The sequence below is a fragment of the Lolium rigidum genome, chromosome 2, assembly GCF_022539505.1.
Source record: "Lolium rigidum isolate FL_2022 chromosome 2, APGP_CSIRO_Lrig_0.1, whole genome shotgun sequence".
NCBI lineage: Eukaryota > Viridiplantae > Streptophyta > Magnoliopsida > Poales > Poaceae > Lolium > Lolium rigidum.
Genome location: NC_061509.1, coordinates 82,667,918 through 82,684,474, shown reverse-complemented (window position 1 = coordinate 82,684,474; position 16,557 = coordinate 82,667,918). Strand labels below are relative to the sequence as shown.

At 46.6% G+C, this 16,557-nt stretch overlaps 1 protein-coding gene across 1 annotated transcript; it reads left to right on the top strand.

Moving 5' to 3' along the window:
• The first annotated feature begins 2,906 nt into the window (after positions 1–2,906).
• On the top strand, positions 2,907–3,698 carry LOC124689926 (tetraspanin-2-like). The gene has a single exon (XM_047223375.1). The coding sequence runs from the start codon at positions 2,907–2,909 to the stop codon at positions 3,696–3,698; it is 792 nt and encodes a 263-aa protein (XP_047079331.1).
• The last annotated feature ends 12,859 nt before the right edge of the window (positions 3,699–16,557 follow it).

The following is a 16,557-nucleotide window of genomic DNA, read 5'->3' as shown; positions in this document are numbered from 1 at the left end:
GTCTCCTCCACACGCAGGCACACTTAACACGATGACAAGCCGCTAGGTGTCGTCGGCGGTGGCCAGCAGAGCGTCACCCAATTCAGTATGCCAGTCCCATAAACCACCACCGCCTTTGAGTAAATTATATTTTGGTACCACAACTAGGGCTAGGTTATAGTTAGTGTCACACTTGGGAAATTCTCTGGTACCTACTAATTCTAGGGTGAGGAAACATGAATTGCACATAACTTGTTTGATCTCCTTTTGACACATGACAGGTTAGACCCACCGTCATGTTGACCTGGATGTGCGCCCATTAGGACCGGCTTGAGGTTTTTTTTTCCTTTCCCCATTTTTTCCCTCAAGAGGGAGGTGGAGGAGGAGGCGGTGAATCCTAGCGGCGGTGCTCAAGGTGGTGGCTGGAGCGGTGGTAGGGGCAGGGGCGTAGCTCCCCTTTGGGCAAGGTGTGGCAGCTGCCCTACCTTGATTTTTGGCAAAAAATGGTATCTATATATGTTTCCCTAGACATACAAACAGTTTGCACAATTTCTGAATGTTTCTGAAAGAAAAACAGAAAAAATAGCGTCGCTGAGCCGCTGGGGAGAGAACTGGGCTTGCTGGATGTTGCTTATTGGGTTGCACGTGGTAAAGCTGAACGTCAGCGGAACCAAGTCCGTGAATCACTCCACCCCTCGATCGTGCGGATCGCATCGTGACTGCCATGCCCTTCGTCTTCGTATCTGCGACTCAATGGGAGCAGGACTCGCTCGACGGTTCCCCTGCCTTGCGTTGCGCCGCCCGGCCGCCGGCAGCCCGACTCCCATCCTCCCGACTCCTTGCCGCCGGCCGCAGATCACCTGACGATTGGTGCCCGTTGTCCGTACGCCCTTCGGCCCTTGGCCCATGCCCCCTGTCTGCTTCTTCTCTTCATCTTATAGCCTCGAGTTTTTTTGTGCGGACGTCTTGGCCGATTGATTCCAGAAGAATTAGATGGACAAGAAGGGGGAAAACCCTGAAGCTGAGGAGAAGGTGTAATTCTAGTTGTTTTTGTCAATTGAATGAAATTTAAATTTATAAATTGTCGATAAAATTGGCAAAATATTAATGTATTTAATGTTTTTGATTGTAGATTTGAAGCGATATTTTATACCCCTTGCTAGTGGCAGTCAATCTACGCCAAACTCCCATGATGAAACTGCAAATATTATCGATGGAGACGATAACAGTTGAAAGGGCATTATTAGCTATAAAGTTTATCAAGACATAGTTGCACAGTAGGATATTCGATGGTTGGCTTAATGATTTGATGGTGTGCTACATCAAGCGGGCATATTCAAAAGTTTTGATTTTGGTGAAATTTTAAAATATTTTCAGAAAAAAGGTAGAGCTTTATCATTGCCTAGAATTTCTAGACGATATTAAAGTTTCATTGCCGGTACGTTTCTAGGTTCTACACTTCTACTTATATTTGAATATGTTGTTGTTACCATAGTACGGAGTGACCAGGGGACTGTGAACATCATATAAAATATTAATGTGTGAAGACAATTTTATATTTTGCATCATTTTTTTATGTTTTAAACTTCGCCCGACCTTAACTTTTTTCCGTCCTTCGCCACTGGGTAGGGGTGTACGTTGGAGGTGGAGGTGGTGCTAGTGTTGTAGGTGGAAGCAGCGGGGAAGACCTTGATGAACTGTGGCCATCTCGGCCATCGTTGGCGGCGGCGATGCCCCAAGAACAAGTGCAACAATGTACGCATGACAGGAGGTAGGAGGTGTTGCTGGATACAAAAGTTGTTGGACATGGGCTTATTTGAAGTGCAGTTGTAGTGCATAATAGGATGGACAAGATGGCTCTCGAAAGAAGTGAAAATGTAATTGACATGTAATGGTGCACTTCCGGAATTTGTTGGTTATTCTGATGACATAGTTGCGTTGTAAACTTGTAATGGACATGTATTGTATGCCTTACAACAAATGTGTGGTTGTTATTTCGGAGTTTTTCTTTTTGTATCAGAGAATTCACAATACCAAATGTGTGGTTGCATGTAATGAAAATGTACCTGATGAAAATTGAGTGGTTATAAATGCTATTTAAATGCAGTGATAATGTCGTTCTTTTGGTTATTGCTTCTGAATTGCACAAACTGTGTATTTTTGCCAAACCGTGATAAGATAGTTATTTTGCACAAACTACATTTATTTTCAAACTGACATATAGCACGTAAATTCAAATCTACATACAACTTATAAACCGCACAAAAACCAGATACACCTCAAAGATATACTAACAGAATAGCACAAGATGTAAGGGAAATCTGTTTTTGCCTGATAGGTGTAGATGCACCCACTATTTAAAATTATATTTCAAAATGTTTAAAAAAATTGAAAAAAATATCCGAGTGTACATCTGGATATTTTATGTTCGCACAGGAAGTTCCACAGAAAAATATTATTTTTGTGTGTCCAGTGTAAAAATAATAATTTTCAACGCTACAAAATAGTTTTTAACGAGACATTTTTTTGTATTTTTTTACATAGTGCACACAAAATGTTTTTTCGTGCCAAACTTTTGTGAGATAACATAGAATGTGAGGATGCACATTCAGGATTTTATTTCGATTTTTTTAAACATTTTAAAATACATTTAAAATACATTTTTTACAATAGGTGCATCCAGACCTACGAGCCAAAACACCATGTCCAAGATGTAATTTACTCGCCACATTTGCCCAAGGCAGCAAAAGGTCTTTTTATGTCGAGTCATCGACCATCACCCCACCCACGAAAGAAGGCATGCAGTTGCAAGACAGGCACCTCGCGCCGCGCCAAGAACACACAGTAGATATACAGACGCCTCGTATCGTATAAGTACGGCCATTGAGATTGAGAGCGAGAGCAGCAGAGGCAACGCAGTTAGAGCCATGGCGGTGAGAAAGAGCAGCATGTTCACGGCGTGCGTGGCGCTGATGGCGGTCTGCGCGGTCCTCGTCATCGCGTCGGGGGTCTGGTTCGGGGTTGCGCAGGAGGGGGAGTGCGCGCAGAGGGCACGTTGGCCCGTGGCAATCCTTGGCGGGTGCATCCTCCTAGCGACGCTGGCGGGCTTCGCCGGCGCCTACTCGGACCACGGCCGGGCGCGCTACCTCCTCAGGATCTACTTCATCGCCATCCCGGTGCTCATCGTCATCCTCGTGGTGTTCCTCGTCTTCGCCGCCGTCGTCACCGGCGGGTCCGGGGCCTACCCGCTGATCGGCCGCGCCTACGACGAGTACCGCCTGGATGGCTTCTCCATGTGGCTCCGCGGCTACGTCTCCGGCGACCCCGGCGGGTGGGAGGAGATCAGGTCCTGCCTCGCCGGCTCCGACACCTGCAAGAAGCTCGCGCGCCAGGCCAGCTTCGTCACCGCCGACGAGTTCTACAAGTCCAGCCTCACGCCGCTCCAGTCCGGATGCTGCAAGCCGCCGTCGGAGTGCGGGTTCCGCTACGTCGGCCCCACGGTGTGGACCAACCCGACGAGCGCCCCCGACCACGATTGCGGGCTCTGGAGCAACAACCCTGGGCAGCTCTGCTACGAGTGCGAGTCCTGCCGCGCGGGGCTCCTGGCGACCCTGCGTAGCCAGTGGCACAAGGTCAACATCGCTCTCGTCGTCGCCACTGTCTCGCTGATCTTCCTATACGTCGCCGGCTTCATTGCTTACAAGAAAGCCCGCAAGTGATGACCGATCGTATCAATCGATCACGATTGCCAATTTGCCAATATAACGTGTTTCTTTCTTTCTTTGTTTGTTTATTATAGTAACGCGCGTGGTAATAAGGTTGGAGACAACAAAACTTCAGAGCATTCAGATGGATGAACCGGCTGACCTGACCATGCATATTATGTGTTGATTCATTCTCAGTGAGTAAGGTGTCTAAGTGTGATTCCAACAATATCCCACTTGTAGTTTATTTGAAGTTTTACAGTTTAAATTTTACTTCAAAAGTTTGAACTAAATTTTTCAAATGATCTATAAGTAGGATGCTCGTGAAAACCCTGTTACATCATTATCCTTATGAGTGAGTGACTCCTGTGTGTCGTTCCCATGGATACCAGGGTACACGGTCCCTCGGCCAAGGACCAAGCGATCCCGGAGAGCGGGAAAGAAAGTAAGGCCTAGGAAGGCACCGCGGGTCCCTCACCCGGCTACCATCGCCCCGTGATGAAGCCCCGGATCAGACGAGCCCTCGAGCATGTCTGTGGGCTGAACCGTTAGCTCTACAATCTCAAGCACGCTCCTCGCACCTGGTACCATCTTTTCGCGGCCTTCATCATCTCCATCGGTTTCGCTTGCTCGCGCTTCGACGCATTGTTGTTATCCAACAAGACACTCGTAAAGAGGGTGACTCGTAACGAATGGCTATCCAACGAGAGCATGTGAATTGATTATAACTTCTGGTACAAATAAAAGGAAGGGGAAGATCACTAGCTAGTGAAGTGCCAAGGTTCATGATATTACTTCATGTTACTTGAACGAACAGATAACAAATTTTTGGCACCCTAAGAAAAGATACTTCTCAGAGGCTTTGAACTTTGAATATGACAAGAGGAGTGCCATTCGGTTAAATCTTACTCAAAAGTACCGGGGTCACATATGACTGACGAATTCACACAACGTGTGAATTAAAGAGAACTTCAAGTAAAATCCAAAGGAAGGGGAAAAGCATTGTCGAACGACGTAGTAGGATCACCGGGGAGTGAATTTTCTCCTGGTGGAGTTGTTGTCACGGGAGAAATGGTTTTGAGAGACTGGCTTAGAGACATTTAGCAACTCTACTTCGAATGTTCTCCTTTATCTTCTAGACACCAATATCAGGCTTCCGACTAGCCTTCAATAGGTCATCAAGTGAAGGTCAGACTTCGGAATTGAAAAGCATCATAAGGGCAACTTCTACAATAAGTCACATAAGATCCTTATGGGGAGTGGTTATTCTTGTTGTTTCAAGAGATTATGGCCTTAGATCTTCCGACTAACTGTGTGTCCCACGACATCAATCTTTCCGGATTTACAAACAGACCTATGTCAAAAATCTTTGAGAAACACTAACCATCGTTGCTGCTTTAGATTCAGATTAGGTTAGGTGTAAAGATATTTCAGACTCAGAAGGTCCGAATAGAAAATTTTGCAACTGTTACCACCAAGGTAAAGCTGCTAGATTTTCAAGATATGTACTACATTGTCAAGCTCCAAAATATTAAGCTAGATTGCGTAATCCATGCGGTTGCGATTGCCAAAAGGCAATTGCGCACATATGAACTTGCAATGTAACACAATTGAGTACTGGTGGGGACATCGAAGAAGATATTGAAGTTCTTAAACTTTTTCTCTTTCTTGAACAAACCAGTCAATGGCTTAGTGTGCAAAGATGAACTTTTCAAGCAAATGGAAGTAACAACCTTCCATCTAAAGAATATCCCACACATGCATGATCGACTTGCGATGGTTTCCGGGGAAAACAAAGGAAACTCTACTCGAATTCACGACGACATATTTCAGCAATTGCACGTGAACCGGAGAAGATCACTTCCAGCATCCAGAACGCATACTTCATGATAAACAGAAAGATGGTTCTGAAAAATTTCCAACATTAGTGCCAACTATTCAGTATGAACCTCTTTAGACATGGAGAAAATAAGAATGTCATGGATGGACTCAACAACCCACTTATCAAGATACTCCAGTGAGAGACTCACGGGTTACACGAACGAGGCAAACGTATTGGTCAGACCAAAGGGCATGAAGTGTATTTAGACAAAACACCATAAGTATAAACCTCATCAAGATAGTCCTTAGGACCGAGTTTGATTTGATGATAGCCCAAACTCAATTCAAAGATTTGGAAAAAAATATCATATTCGTAAAGGAGATACTTCTTGACTTCAGCACAAAGAAAACTAGACAAGTCGTCGAGAAGGAACAAGTATAATAGACTTTAGTCTTTCAACTCTCCAAGTTGTTTAAACTCAACCAACTAGTCTAGGACATCTAGCAAAGTTTCTTGGAGAAGTAGTGATTCAAAGAACCAACTTACCCACGAACCTGACAACATGGTCATGATACTTCTAGAAAGACATCTAGAACATCACGTACCACCGATATATCACTAGGTTCGAGAGGGAAGCTTGCTTTACAAGCATCAGATGTGGTCTTGAGAGCTTTGGCACGAACCTACTCTTTGACCGAAGATGTGCGTCTGAACAAACGGACTTGGCAACACAGTCAAACTTGTCTTAGTGATCGATTAATCAATCATACTAAGAATGACATAAACGTCCTTGGATTTTAAAGCAATAAGGAATTGCTAAGAATCTCAGATGGATGCATCAATACATACACCCCAACATTTCCAAGCAAGGACAAATCGGAGAAAGGGCGGGTACAGATATGTAAGAGCATCAGTTCATCAGTAAGGCCATGAGACTTAGCACGGCCTGCAGATATAAAAGAGTGTGATACACTAAGGTGGAATAGAACAGAAGGTGCATAAACCTCACATTCTACGGATTACAACACTTTGACCGGGTCCTAGAACTGGACGAGGTACTAGAGTTTGTTTCCCCTAACATCTCGAAGTGAAATGTCTTGAAAGACCACAAGAGTAACATGCATTGGAAAACACCAATGCACATTTACAACTTGGCTGCTAACTTGCAGACAAAGGTCGGAAAGTAACTGAAGAGGAGGAACATAATCAGAATTAGAAATCCTGAGATGTAGATGCACAAGATAGCACTCTTGCAAAACTCGTGCTAAAAGGGAGGTATGATAGAGTCACAGACATAGATATGAGACTCACAAAGAGCACTCTTGTCGTGATCTATTTGATTCCATTACAGAACATCTGCCAAAGTTAGTGGTAGGGAAGACCGCAATTCAATCACGACAATAACTACAAGCTTGAAAGATAAATTTGGAGTTATCCATCATGATGTAATGTTTGACCAAATAACATGATTAAACAGAATGGATCTTGGATTAAAGGCTAGCATCATATACTGAGATTCACACTAAGAGAACCCAGCACAATCCGGGACCTTCGGGACCTTTTGGTTCAAGTCCAAGAATTAAAACATGGAGAAAGGAGTAACTAATAACTGAGTGACACAAAGGGCACTACGAGATAGTAATCACAAGGTAACTTTCAAGAAGCCATAGCTTCAGAAGTACCCAAGCAAATAAAAAAGGCATACAATGTGAAAGGAAACCTCGAAGCCTAGAATAGAATTGTGTGGAACCCACAAAGTAGGGAGATCTTGATGGAAAGAAATCTCTCTGTTGAAACAAAAAAAAAGAGAAAACGAAGAACACACAAGACTCTAGAAAACTCAACTCTAGATCAACGGGGTAAAGAAACGACCTGCTCTTCAAGCACCTAAGCTTTGAAAGACCAGAAGAGATAGTAAAACATTTTCAAATCACCACAAGGTAAGGTGACTCTAAATTAGAGTGATAACAGATAGGGAGTAAAAAGAAGGGATTTCTATTTTCGTGCCCCCGCTTCGTTAGTTGTACTCAGATTTCCCCAGCCCCTTAGTTTTTCCTCAGTTTTCCCCGAGCCTATGTCTGAAACCCGCAGAAGGAGCTCAGACGGAAGGAATCCGTCTATTTGGACATTCTGTGCTGACGTGTTGCGCCACGTCGTCTGTGGGGCCGCGTGGGGCCGCGTCGTGTGGGGCTGGTAGAAAGGGACCGCGTGGGACAGGACGAGAAGCGTTTGGTTGCACGTGAGCAGGAGCTGGGTTTTGTCTCTCTCGGCCCAAATTGGCATTTTTAAGAGCACCTTTTCCCCTCTTTCTCTCTCTATATTTTTCACTAAATTAGTATCAAATTCACAAAAGCATAATCAGAAAACTAAGTATAATACATAAACTGCATACAACAGCCAAAAGCAGCCAATAACGTTGTTAATGCTAACGACAAACTAAACTGAAAAATATACAAGACGCACGCAATGTATGGACAACAAGAAGATTAGGATAGGGACCCCAGGATGAATGAATTTGTTCTTCATTCCTCCCCATATATTTCTTCCTCTCTCCATTCGTGCATTTCCCCAAGGAAATATTCATTGAACTCCTTCCGTCTGCAGTGTGAGGCCAATACATCCTCCAAACGGTATGGCCTGTGTTCATTTCTCAAACCGTAGAGTCCTATTCTATCCACACGTAGTGGCCACTCATCCTAGCATTTGTATCATGAGAGTACTCTCCGATATAACTCAAATCCGTGTAGTAGATGCTGCCGAGGTTGAAGTGTCGGGTACACTCGGTGTCGACGGAGATACACCGGATATAATTCACGAAGGAGGCATTACTGCCAATGTTACCGACCGGATGGAGAGAGCGGCTCCGAGTGTCCACACGGTACACCAATGGTTTGCCCGCCAAAGCCTCGCCGACCAACAACACAAGCAGCGAGATCACCATCCGACTTCACAAGGTAGAACTTCGACGTCCAAGTTCTGGAAATGAAATTAGTGTCTCCATCTTGACGAGTGTCTCGCGCGCTGCTGCAACCGTACATTGGTGCACACTATTCTTCCGATCTCAAAATTGTCCGCAGCTACGCATACAGTTCACCATTGAACGGGGTAATGCAACGCAAACAATGGTTCTTGATCGAAAATCTTCCTTCTCCCCAATCCCCATCTTCATTTATATCCTTAGTTGGAGTGCTCTCATCGACCCAACCAATTTCCGGCGGGTAATGTGCGGCAACGAAGACCATAGTCGGGGATTTGATAACAGCGACCGATTTCAGAAAAACGAGATGGCATCCGCGCCTCAAACATAGTGTTCGATTTCTTTGTGAGTGGGTTCGAGAGCCGTATCTTGTGCGGCGGCTTCTTCCGGGCAAGCACGATGACGCCACGGCAAAAGCCGACGAAGTAGTATCTAAAATATATTGATGAAGATAACATTCAGCACTAAGATGTTTAAGATTGAAAATAAAAAGGTAGATATGGAGGAATTTGAACCTTGTATGAACTTCCGATAGATCTATGGTGACGTAGCGTGATGTGCCGAGTTGGAGGAAGGTGAACTCAGCGACGCGTGGAAGGGCGTGGTCTAGCATGATCCATTCATCCAGGTGCACGTCGGGCTCAGGCAAACCTGAGCGCCAATTTCTACAAACTTGCCTCATAGCAGAGTAGGTGTCGGCGTACTCCTCGTTCGCCAGTTAGCATTCGACGATCTTGTGAAGTGGTCCATCAGTCGAGAGAGAGGCCCAGTTCATGGAGGCGCCGCGCTTGGATGCGCCGCCCTCGGCGGCGATGGGCTCGGCGGCGACGGGCTCGGCGGCGACGGGCTCGGAGGCGACGGGCGCGGAGGCGACGGGCTCGGAGGCGATGGGCGCGGAGGCGACGGGCTCGGAGGCGACGACCGCCGGCGCATTCTTCTTCTCCATCGCCGGCAGGGTAGCGTGCGTACGGTGGTTGGGGTTTTTTCGATTTGGATAAGTTGATGGGACGTGAGAGGGGTGGTTTCGTGCGTGAGCGAGAATGAGACGACTATGTGCAGAGGGAGGGAGGGAGGGGCTTACGCGTCCTAAATGTGACCCACGTCCACTATTTGCACGTCTGCACCGCGACACGCGTCAACAATGGCACGTCTTCCACTCTCGCATCGCAACACGCGTCCTCGGGTCTAACCCTGGAAATTTAGATATACTCGGGTATACCCTCGAGTCATATACTAGCATTTTTTGTGTGCTCAGTTTTCCCCTTGAGTGCTAATACTCGGCTAGTGCAATATACTCAGTTTTACCCTCAAGTGGCTGGTCAACAGAGAGTCAACAAATGAGATTAACTAGTTAAATGAGTTATTTAATGTGCAAAAAATTCCGAAAAAGAGTGGCACTTACTCATTGAGTCTTTACCACAAATTGCCACTTCTCAAATCATAGATAAATCATAGATAAATCAAGTTTCACCACAAATTGCCACTTCTCAAATCACCTAGTAGCTATGAAGGTGCATGGTTTTCCATAATAAGCCCTACCCAAAACAGCTTTCCCCAAAACATACTTTGTCTGAATGAGGCCATAATTTTCACACTCATGTAGATTTGTATTGCAAATAGTTTGAGGTAGGCCAAGATGGGTATCATTATACAAAACACGCATTTTCCATTTTTTAAATCTCATATTTGAATCCCTTAGTCTGTTTACTACTCACTTGCCCTTGGTTTCTTGATACTACTCAGTTTTGCCCTCTCCCTTCACAAACTCTCACGGACACCCAACATTGCCCCGATTGGTCTAGCCCATGTCACGCGGATCGTGCCCGCCGACCGTTGATCGTATGATCTAACGGGCAGGATAACCCCTATCTCTCTCTCTGGTCGGGGCCACCACCCTCTCTCTCTCTGTCGTCGGTTAGCTTCACGCAAAGTTTGGTTTTCTGCATTATTTTTCATGAGCTAAATTATAAACTCTTTTAGGCATTACGTTTCACGCAAAAAATGATAAACCATCACTGATTTGTTGTAGCCATTACTTTTCACGCAAAAAAATGATACACCATCACCGATTTGTTGTAGCCATTACTTTTCACGCAAAAAAATGATACACCATCACTCATTTCTTGTAGCCATTACTTTTCACGCAAAAAACGATAAACCATCACCGATTTTGTTGTAGCCATTACTTTTCACGCAAAATGATACACCATCACCCATTTCTTGTAGCCATTACTTTTCACGCAAAAAAACGATAAACCATCACCGATTTCGTTGTAGACATTACTTTTCACGCAAAAAATGATACACCATCACACATTTCTTGTAGCCATTACTTTTCACGCAAAAAACGATAAACCATCACCGATTTTGTTGTAGCCATTACTTGTCACGCAAAAAATGATACACCATCACCCATTTCTTGTAGCCATTACTTTTCACGCAAAAAATGATAAACCATCAACGATTTGTTGTAGCCATTACGGTAAATGATAAACTATCACAAATTACCATTTCTTTTAGGCATTATTTTTCACGGTAAAATGATAAACTATATCACGACGTTCCATTTCCATCAAGATAGTCCGCATTACTTTTTAATTTTGTTGAGATATATACCCCCACAACGGTCGTCTCCTCCTTAATTTATTGTGTAAACCCCCACAACGGTCATCTCCTCCTTAATTTATTGTGTAAACCCCCACCAACGTTCACCTCCTCCTTATTTTATTGTGTAAACCCCTACAACGGTCATCTCTCCCTTATAAACACCCACAGGGCCATCCCTTGTGTCAATAGGTTCTGCCTCTCTCTTCTTCGTTCACATACACTTGATCCATTGCCATGGCTTCCACGTCTCGGACGCGGACCGGAAGGGGAAGGGGAAGGGGAAGGGGAAGTGGAAGGGGAAGGGGAAGGGGAAGTGGATCATCACCATTGCCACCACCACCGTCAACACTGCCATTGATCATAGAGGAGTTCTTCATCGTCGTCTATGAAGACCCTTTGGTCAAGAAGGTACGTACGCGTTCCCACATATATGATGCATGTGATTAATTATGGGCATGTTCTAAAAAACCTTTAATTTCAAACGATCGGCGCTCGATCTCTTTGCAGAGCTCTCCCAAAAAGTTTGCGGACTATCTTGACGGCCAGGAGCCGGCTAAGGTGTATCTGCGAGCAGCTGACCGTGGTCCTCGTCTCCGGACCGTAGAGGTCCTATTTGACGGTCAAGGCCGGATGTACCTCGACAAGGGCTGGGAGAAATTCGCCATCGCGCACGGTGTGGATTTCGGCTGCTTCGTACACTTCAAATATGAAGGCGATGATGTGCTCACGATGAAGGTTTTCGACGGAACAATGTGCAGGAAGTACTACTACTCGGACGACGAAGATACCGACGATGAAAGCGACGACGACGTGAAGCCATGCATCCATCCCCTTTAGATAAGGGGATTATGACCAAGAATATATATGTAGCTTCATATGCATCGATTTAGAGATCTAACTATTTTCTATATATTATGCACATGTAAAAGATAATGTCGCATTTCCACTATTATTCGAGCACCACATCCTCCAAACGATGACGATGCCGATGCCGATATCGGCATGGTCAGAACGGCTATGCTCGCCGCCACTGCTAGGTCAACGTCGGGATGCACAATGTTTAGCATAAGAGTCACTTTAGATTAAGCTGCGAAAATAGTCACCGCCACGGCGGTCATTGGCTGCGGAGGCCCCACAGAGCGGAAATATAATTTTCTATAAATAAATAGACGACCCACCGGTCATTGGCTGCGGCAGCCCCATAGAGCGGCCCCATTTGTCATTGGCAGCACCGTGTATACAATCAGGAAATAAAACGATCCACGCGTCGGCACGAGACGGTCGAGAGGAACCGCCCTCTATGCAGCCCCACCTCCGTGCGGCCCCACCCGTCGGATTAACGGTAACGGTAAGGCCTCCGACTCGACGGCAACCCGCGTCTTCGAGGGGTTTCAAACTAGAGGGAGGGGAAAGCTGAGGAAAAACTAACGAGCTGGGGAAAACTGAGTACAACTAACGAAGCAGGGGCACGAAAATAGAAATCCCTAAAAAGAATCCTAATCAGATTTTCGTAAATACTTTTATCTTTCAAATAGATTTCACAATCACTAGACTCAACATCGACCAATATAAAGGGTTTCCTACAGGTAGTCCTGCTCTGATACCAAAACCTGTGGTGACCCCGGAGGTCGGGCCTAGACAAACCCAGATTTGCATCTGGCATAAGCCTAACTTTGATCTCTAGGGCCTACAGGGTGAGAATCTGTAACACCACAGTGACTCTACGACTCAAAGAGGTAATACAAGCTCATAACTGAGCAAAGAACCAATATTACAAGCAGAGGTCATTGACCTGACATTTTATCAATCAATGAAAGTGAAGTTGTGCTATTTTAAACAGCAAGATAGCAAAAGGACTAAGAGGCCAGAAGCATAACGGCGACGTCCCAACACATAGATTCCAGGCTGCCACCTGGGAATCCCAAGCTACTCATCGATGTCGACCTAGAAACCACCATTTGTTGAAGCAACTTCATCTGAAACAAAAGCATGCAAAGCTGAGTACAGGGACTCAGCAAGACTTAGTACAACCTGCTAGCAAAGCTGGTATGCGAGGCTTTATGTAGAACTTATTTTGCGTAAAGCCAGTTTTCCTTTGTAAAACAAGGGAGATAAGAATCTTGTCTATTCAAATCATTTTAAAAGGGGATAAAAGAGCGATATCACTAGCTCTATTAATCACCATATTGAATCCACCGAGATCTTCATCATTACCTGAACCTATCAACTAGGATCACCCCTTCGATACCCTAAGAAGGGATCCTTATCACACATTTGTCAAGTTTTACGATTAGGTTGATGTTGTCTATGATCAATGAATCCATCACCAAGTCGCCCGTAACCGTGGACATGACTTTTCGAAAAGATTTAACCCTGCAGGGGTGTACAACTTTACCCACACGCGTGGACCGACTCTTAACGCCAGAACATTATCACACTTCCTTGGTGTGCCAATGGAGGGTGGTCGACCAAAACTGTCGTTGCCTATTCGACGGTCCCTCAAAGGAGGGATCCTCACGAGGGGGAGAAGAAGTAGGGGCCATAGGGCGGAGAGTCCTCGGGACGGTGGTACGCGGTTTACCCAGCTTCGGAACACCTGCTCGAGGACACGGCCTACTGCTGCTTGTCTGGAATTATATGGGTGCTTTCGCGTTGTTACAATGAGTTGTGGTTGTCCCTCTAGGGCTCCCGGGATCCGGCTTATAAAGGCGCACGGATCTAGGGTTTACATGGAGAGTCCTAGCCGGAATACAAGTTGCCTAACTACGGTACAATGTCTTGCCGTGTACGTCAAGGATCCGCCTCCCATTTATGTCGTACTGGATCCGAATACCTTATGGGCCTCCACGGATCCGGCCTCCTACGTAGGTCGATTGGGATCCGGCTCCCCGCTCCTGGGCTGGACTTCATCCTTCATGATCTACAGCAACTGGGCCGCCCGATGGGCCACATGCCACATCACCATCTGTGGGCCACCCAGGCTTGCCGGATCTAGGCCATGCCGTTGATATACCCATAAAGTATACCCACAACAGTAGCCCCCGAAGTTCTCCAAGATTCATCATTCCTCCGATTTCATTCAACCGGATCCGGAGATAATCTTGAAGAGTTTCCAAAACTTTCTTGTTTCCGACTTCATTCAACCAGAAATCATTGTCCTTTTATGACTATATCTTCAGCGGATTTTTCGCGTGCGCTGAACTGAACTTCCTTTTTTCCCGCACTAAATTTTCGGAGATGCAAATCTTCAGCCGGAAATTTTGGAGATTGCCCAGTTCTAGTTACCGCTACCTCGATTTCACCGCTTTAACCTAAGACACGTGGTGGCCATCCAACGGTGTGACCGTTCCGTTTCTACCGTTGGATCCGGCTCACGAATCTCCGCGCGTGGCCTATAAATACCCGCGACAACGGTAAGTTCTTCATTCGTTTCACTGCAAACTTCACTTCATCTTCTTCCTCCTGCAGCGCCGCCGGCCGGATCTCAACTCCGATGAGCTCGCTCACAGTAAGCTTCGTCCGCCGCTACTCCAAGGCCAACCTCGAATCGAGATCATCACGGTTGATCAGGAAATCCAATCTGCCGCCGATCTTTGGTCAGGCGGAGGTTATTGCACCAACTCCGACGACCTCACCTTCGCCGGCGCGACGAAGAACCGCCGCACCATTAACGGTATGTTCGCCGGACTTGTAGAAGAAGAGGTAGCTTAGACTTAGGCTAGTTCCGGCTTACTTAGCTTATCACGTGGGTGCAGCCAGAAGCATGTCACCTAGCTCACCCAAGTGTACGGATAGTTCTCCAAACAGCCCTGAACCAAGTTCATTAGAACCAAGCTGTCCGGAGCCTTTAGCATTCCTGCCACCATATGTTTCCGACATTAAGTTAGCTCAACCATTCTCCGCATCTTACAGCAACGCACTAGGCCAGATCCTCACCCTCAAAGAGATCCAAGAAGAGCTCGAGGGACAAGCTAGGATGGCAGCTAAGGTGCAGGAGGCGGAAACGAAGAAAGCTTCCAAGGCCCGGATCCGAGAGGGCGAGAAGGGACAGTGGTGGCCTTGCGAGACCAAGGACTCGGAACTGAGGGACCTCCAAAGCGAGGGCATGATTTCTCCGCAATGGAGTTTCATGCGAGACTCTGTCACTCCCAAGCCAGACGCGGACGAGCGGGTCCTGACCAAAGACTGGGTTGAGCGCGGTCTATCGCTCCCCTGCTCGGAATTCTTCCTCTCCATCCTTTCCACCTACGGACTTCAACCTCATAACATCTGTCCGAACTCATATCTACTCCTCTCTAACTTTGTGACGCTCTGCGAAGGGCATCTCGGAATTCGCCCGGACGTTCGCCTATGGCAGTTTTTCTTCCGAGTGAAGAAAGAAACTAAGGACAAGGCCATGGTGAACTGCAGGAGCATGACCTTCATGCTCGGACCTGGCTGTATGTATCCACCTCACTCCTCCCATGAGTATGTCTGGTACTAGAACGTCGGATGGTTCTACGTGAAGAATGTTACAGTTCCGGGTGTCCACGAAGGGCTGCCCAAATTCATCAACAGGCCTCTAGAAGAACGTGACAGCTGGAGCTTCGTCCCCACCCTCGCCCAGTTTCTGATCTTGGAAAAAGCTGCGCGAAGGATCTCTTGGTTAGTCCACGATGGGCTAACCGGAACTGAGCTCACATTGAGTTGGTTTTCTCGGCGGATCCAGCCGTTGCGGTACAATGCGCGCTTGATCTGCGCGTATACCGGGGCGGATGACCTTCTTCGAGTAACCCGCCACCACCTGCCTGCGGATTCTCTCAAGAGGAGAATCAAAACACTTGTGAAGATTGGCCGGGGCCAACCGGTCCCGGAATTAATAAAGGATATCAAGACCAACGACCAGTGCCCTCCGGTAAGCGTGTGTGCCTTTGCTATTCGTAACTTCTCATTTTTTCGAAGTGTTCTAACTTATTCTTGATTTCTTCTCCAGCTCGATACTTTGGCGGAGGAAGACTTTCGCACCATACTCCGAGTCCCTGTTAGCGGCGAAGCAGCGGAGGAGGATCCGGAGGACGACGATGAGGAAGATGAGCAAGCACCCAGAAAGGCTTCCCCTCGACCCACCAAGCGTCCCTTCGCCAAGCTTTCCGGCTCCGAAGCCGGAGCTAGTGGCGAGGCCTCCGCCAAGAAGGCCAAGGTTAAGCCCCCTCCACTCGACTCCAGGAAAGCGGAGCGCGAGCGCCTTAAACAGCTGACCACAGCAGGGAAAAGGTCGTGTCCAATCATTCCCGGCGCTGCGTAAGTTTCCGAGTTTGATGCGTCCATTTTTAACTTGTACAACGTGTTACTCATTTCCTTCACTTGCTTATAGGAATCCGACTACCACCACCGCGCGGACCAATGTCCAAAAATCTATCACCAAATACATGAAGAAGTCTCCGGTTGTTGGTCCTCCTACGCCAGCTCCGCCAAGCACTTCACACGCT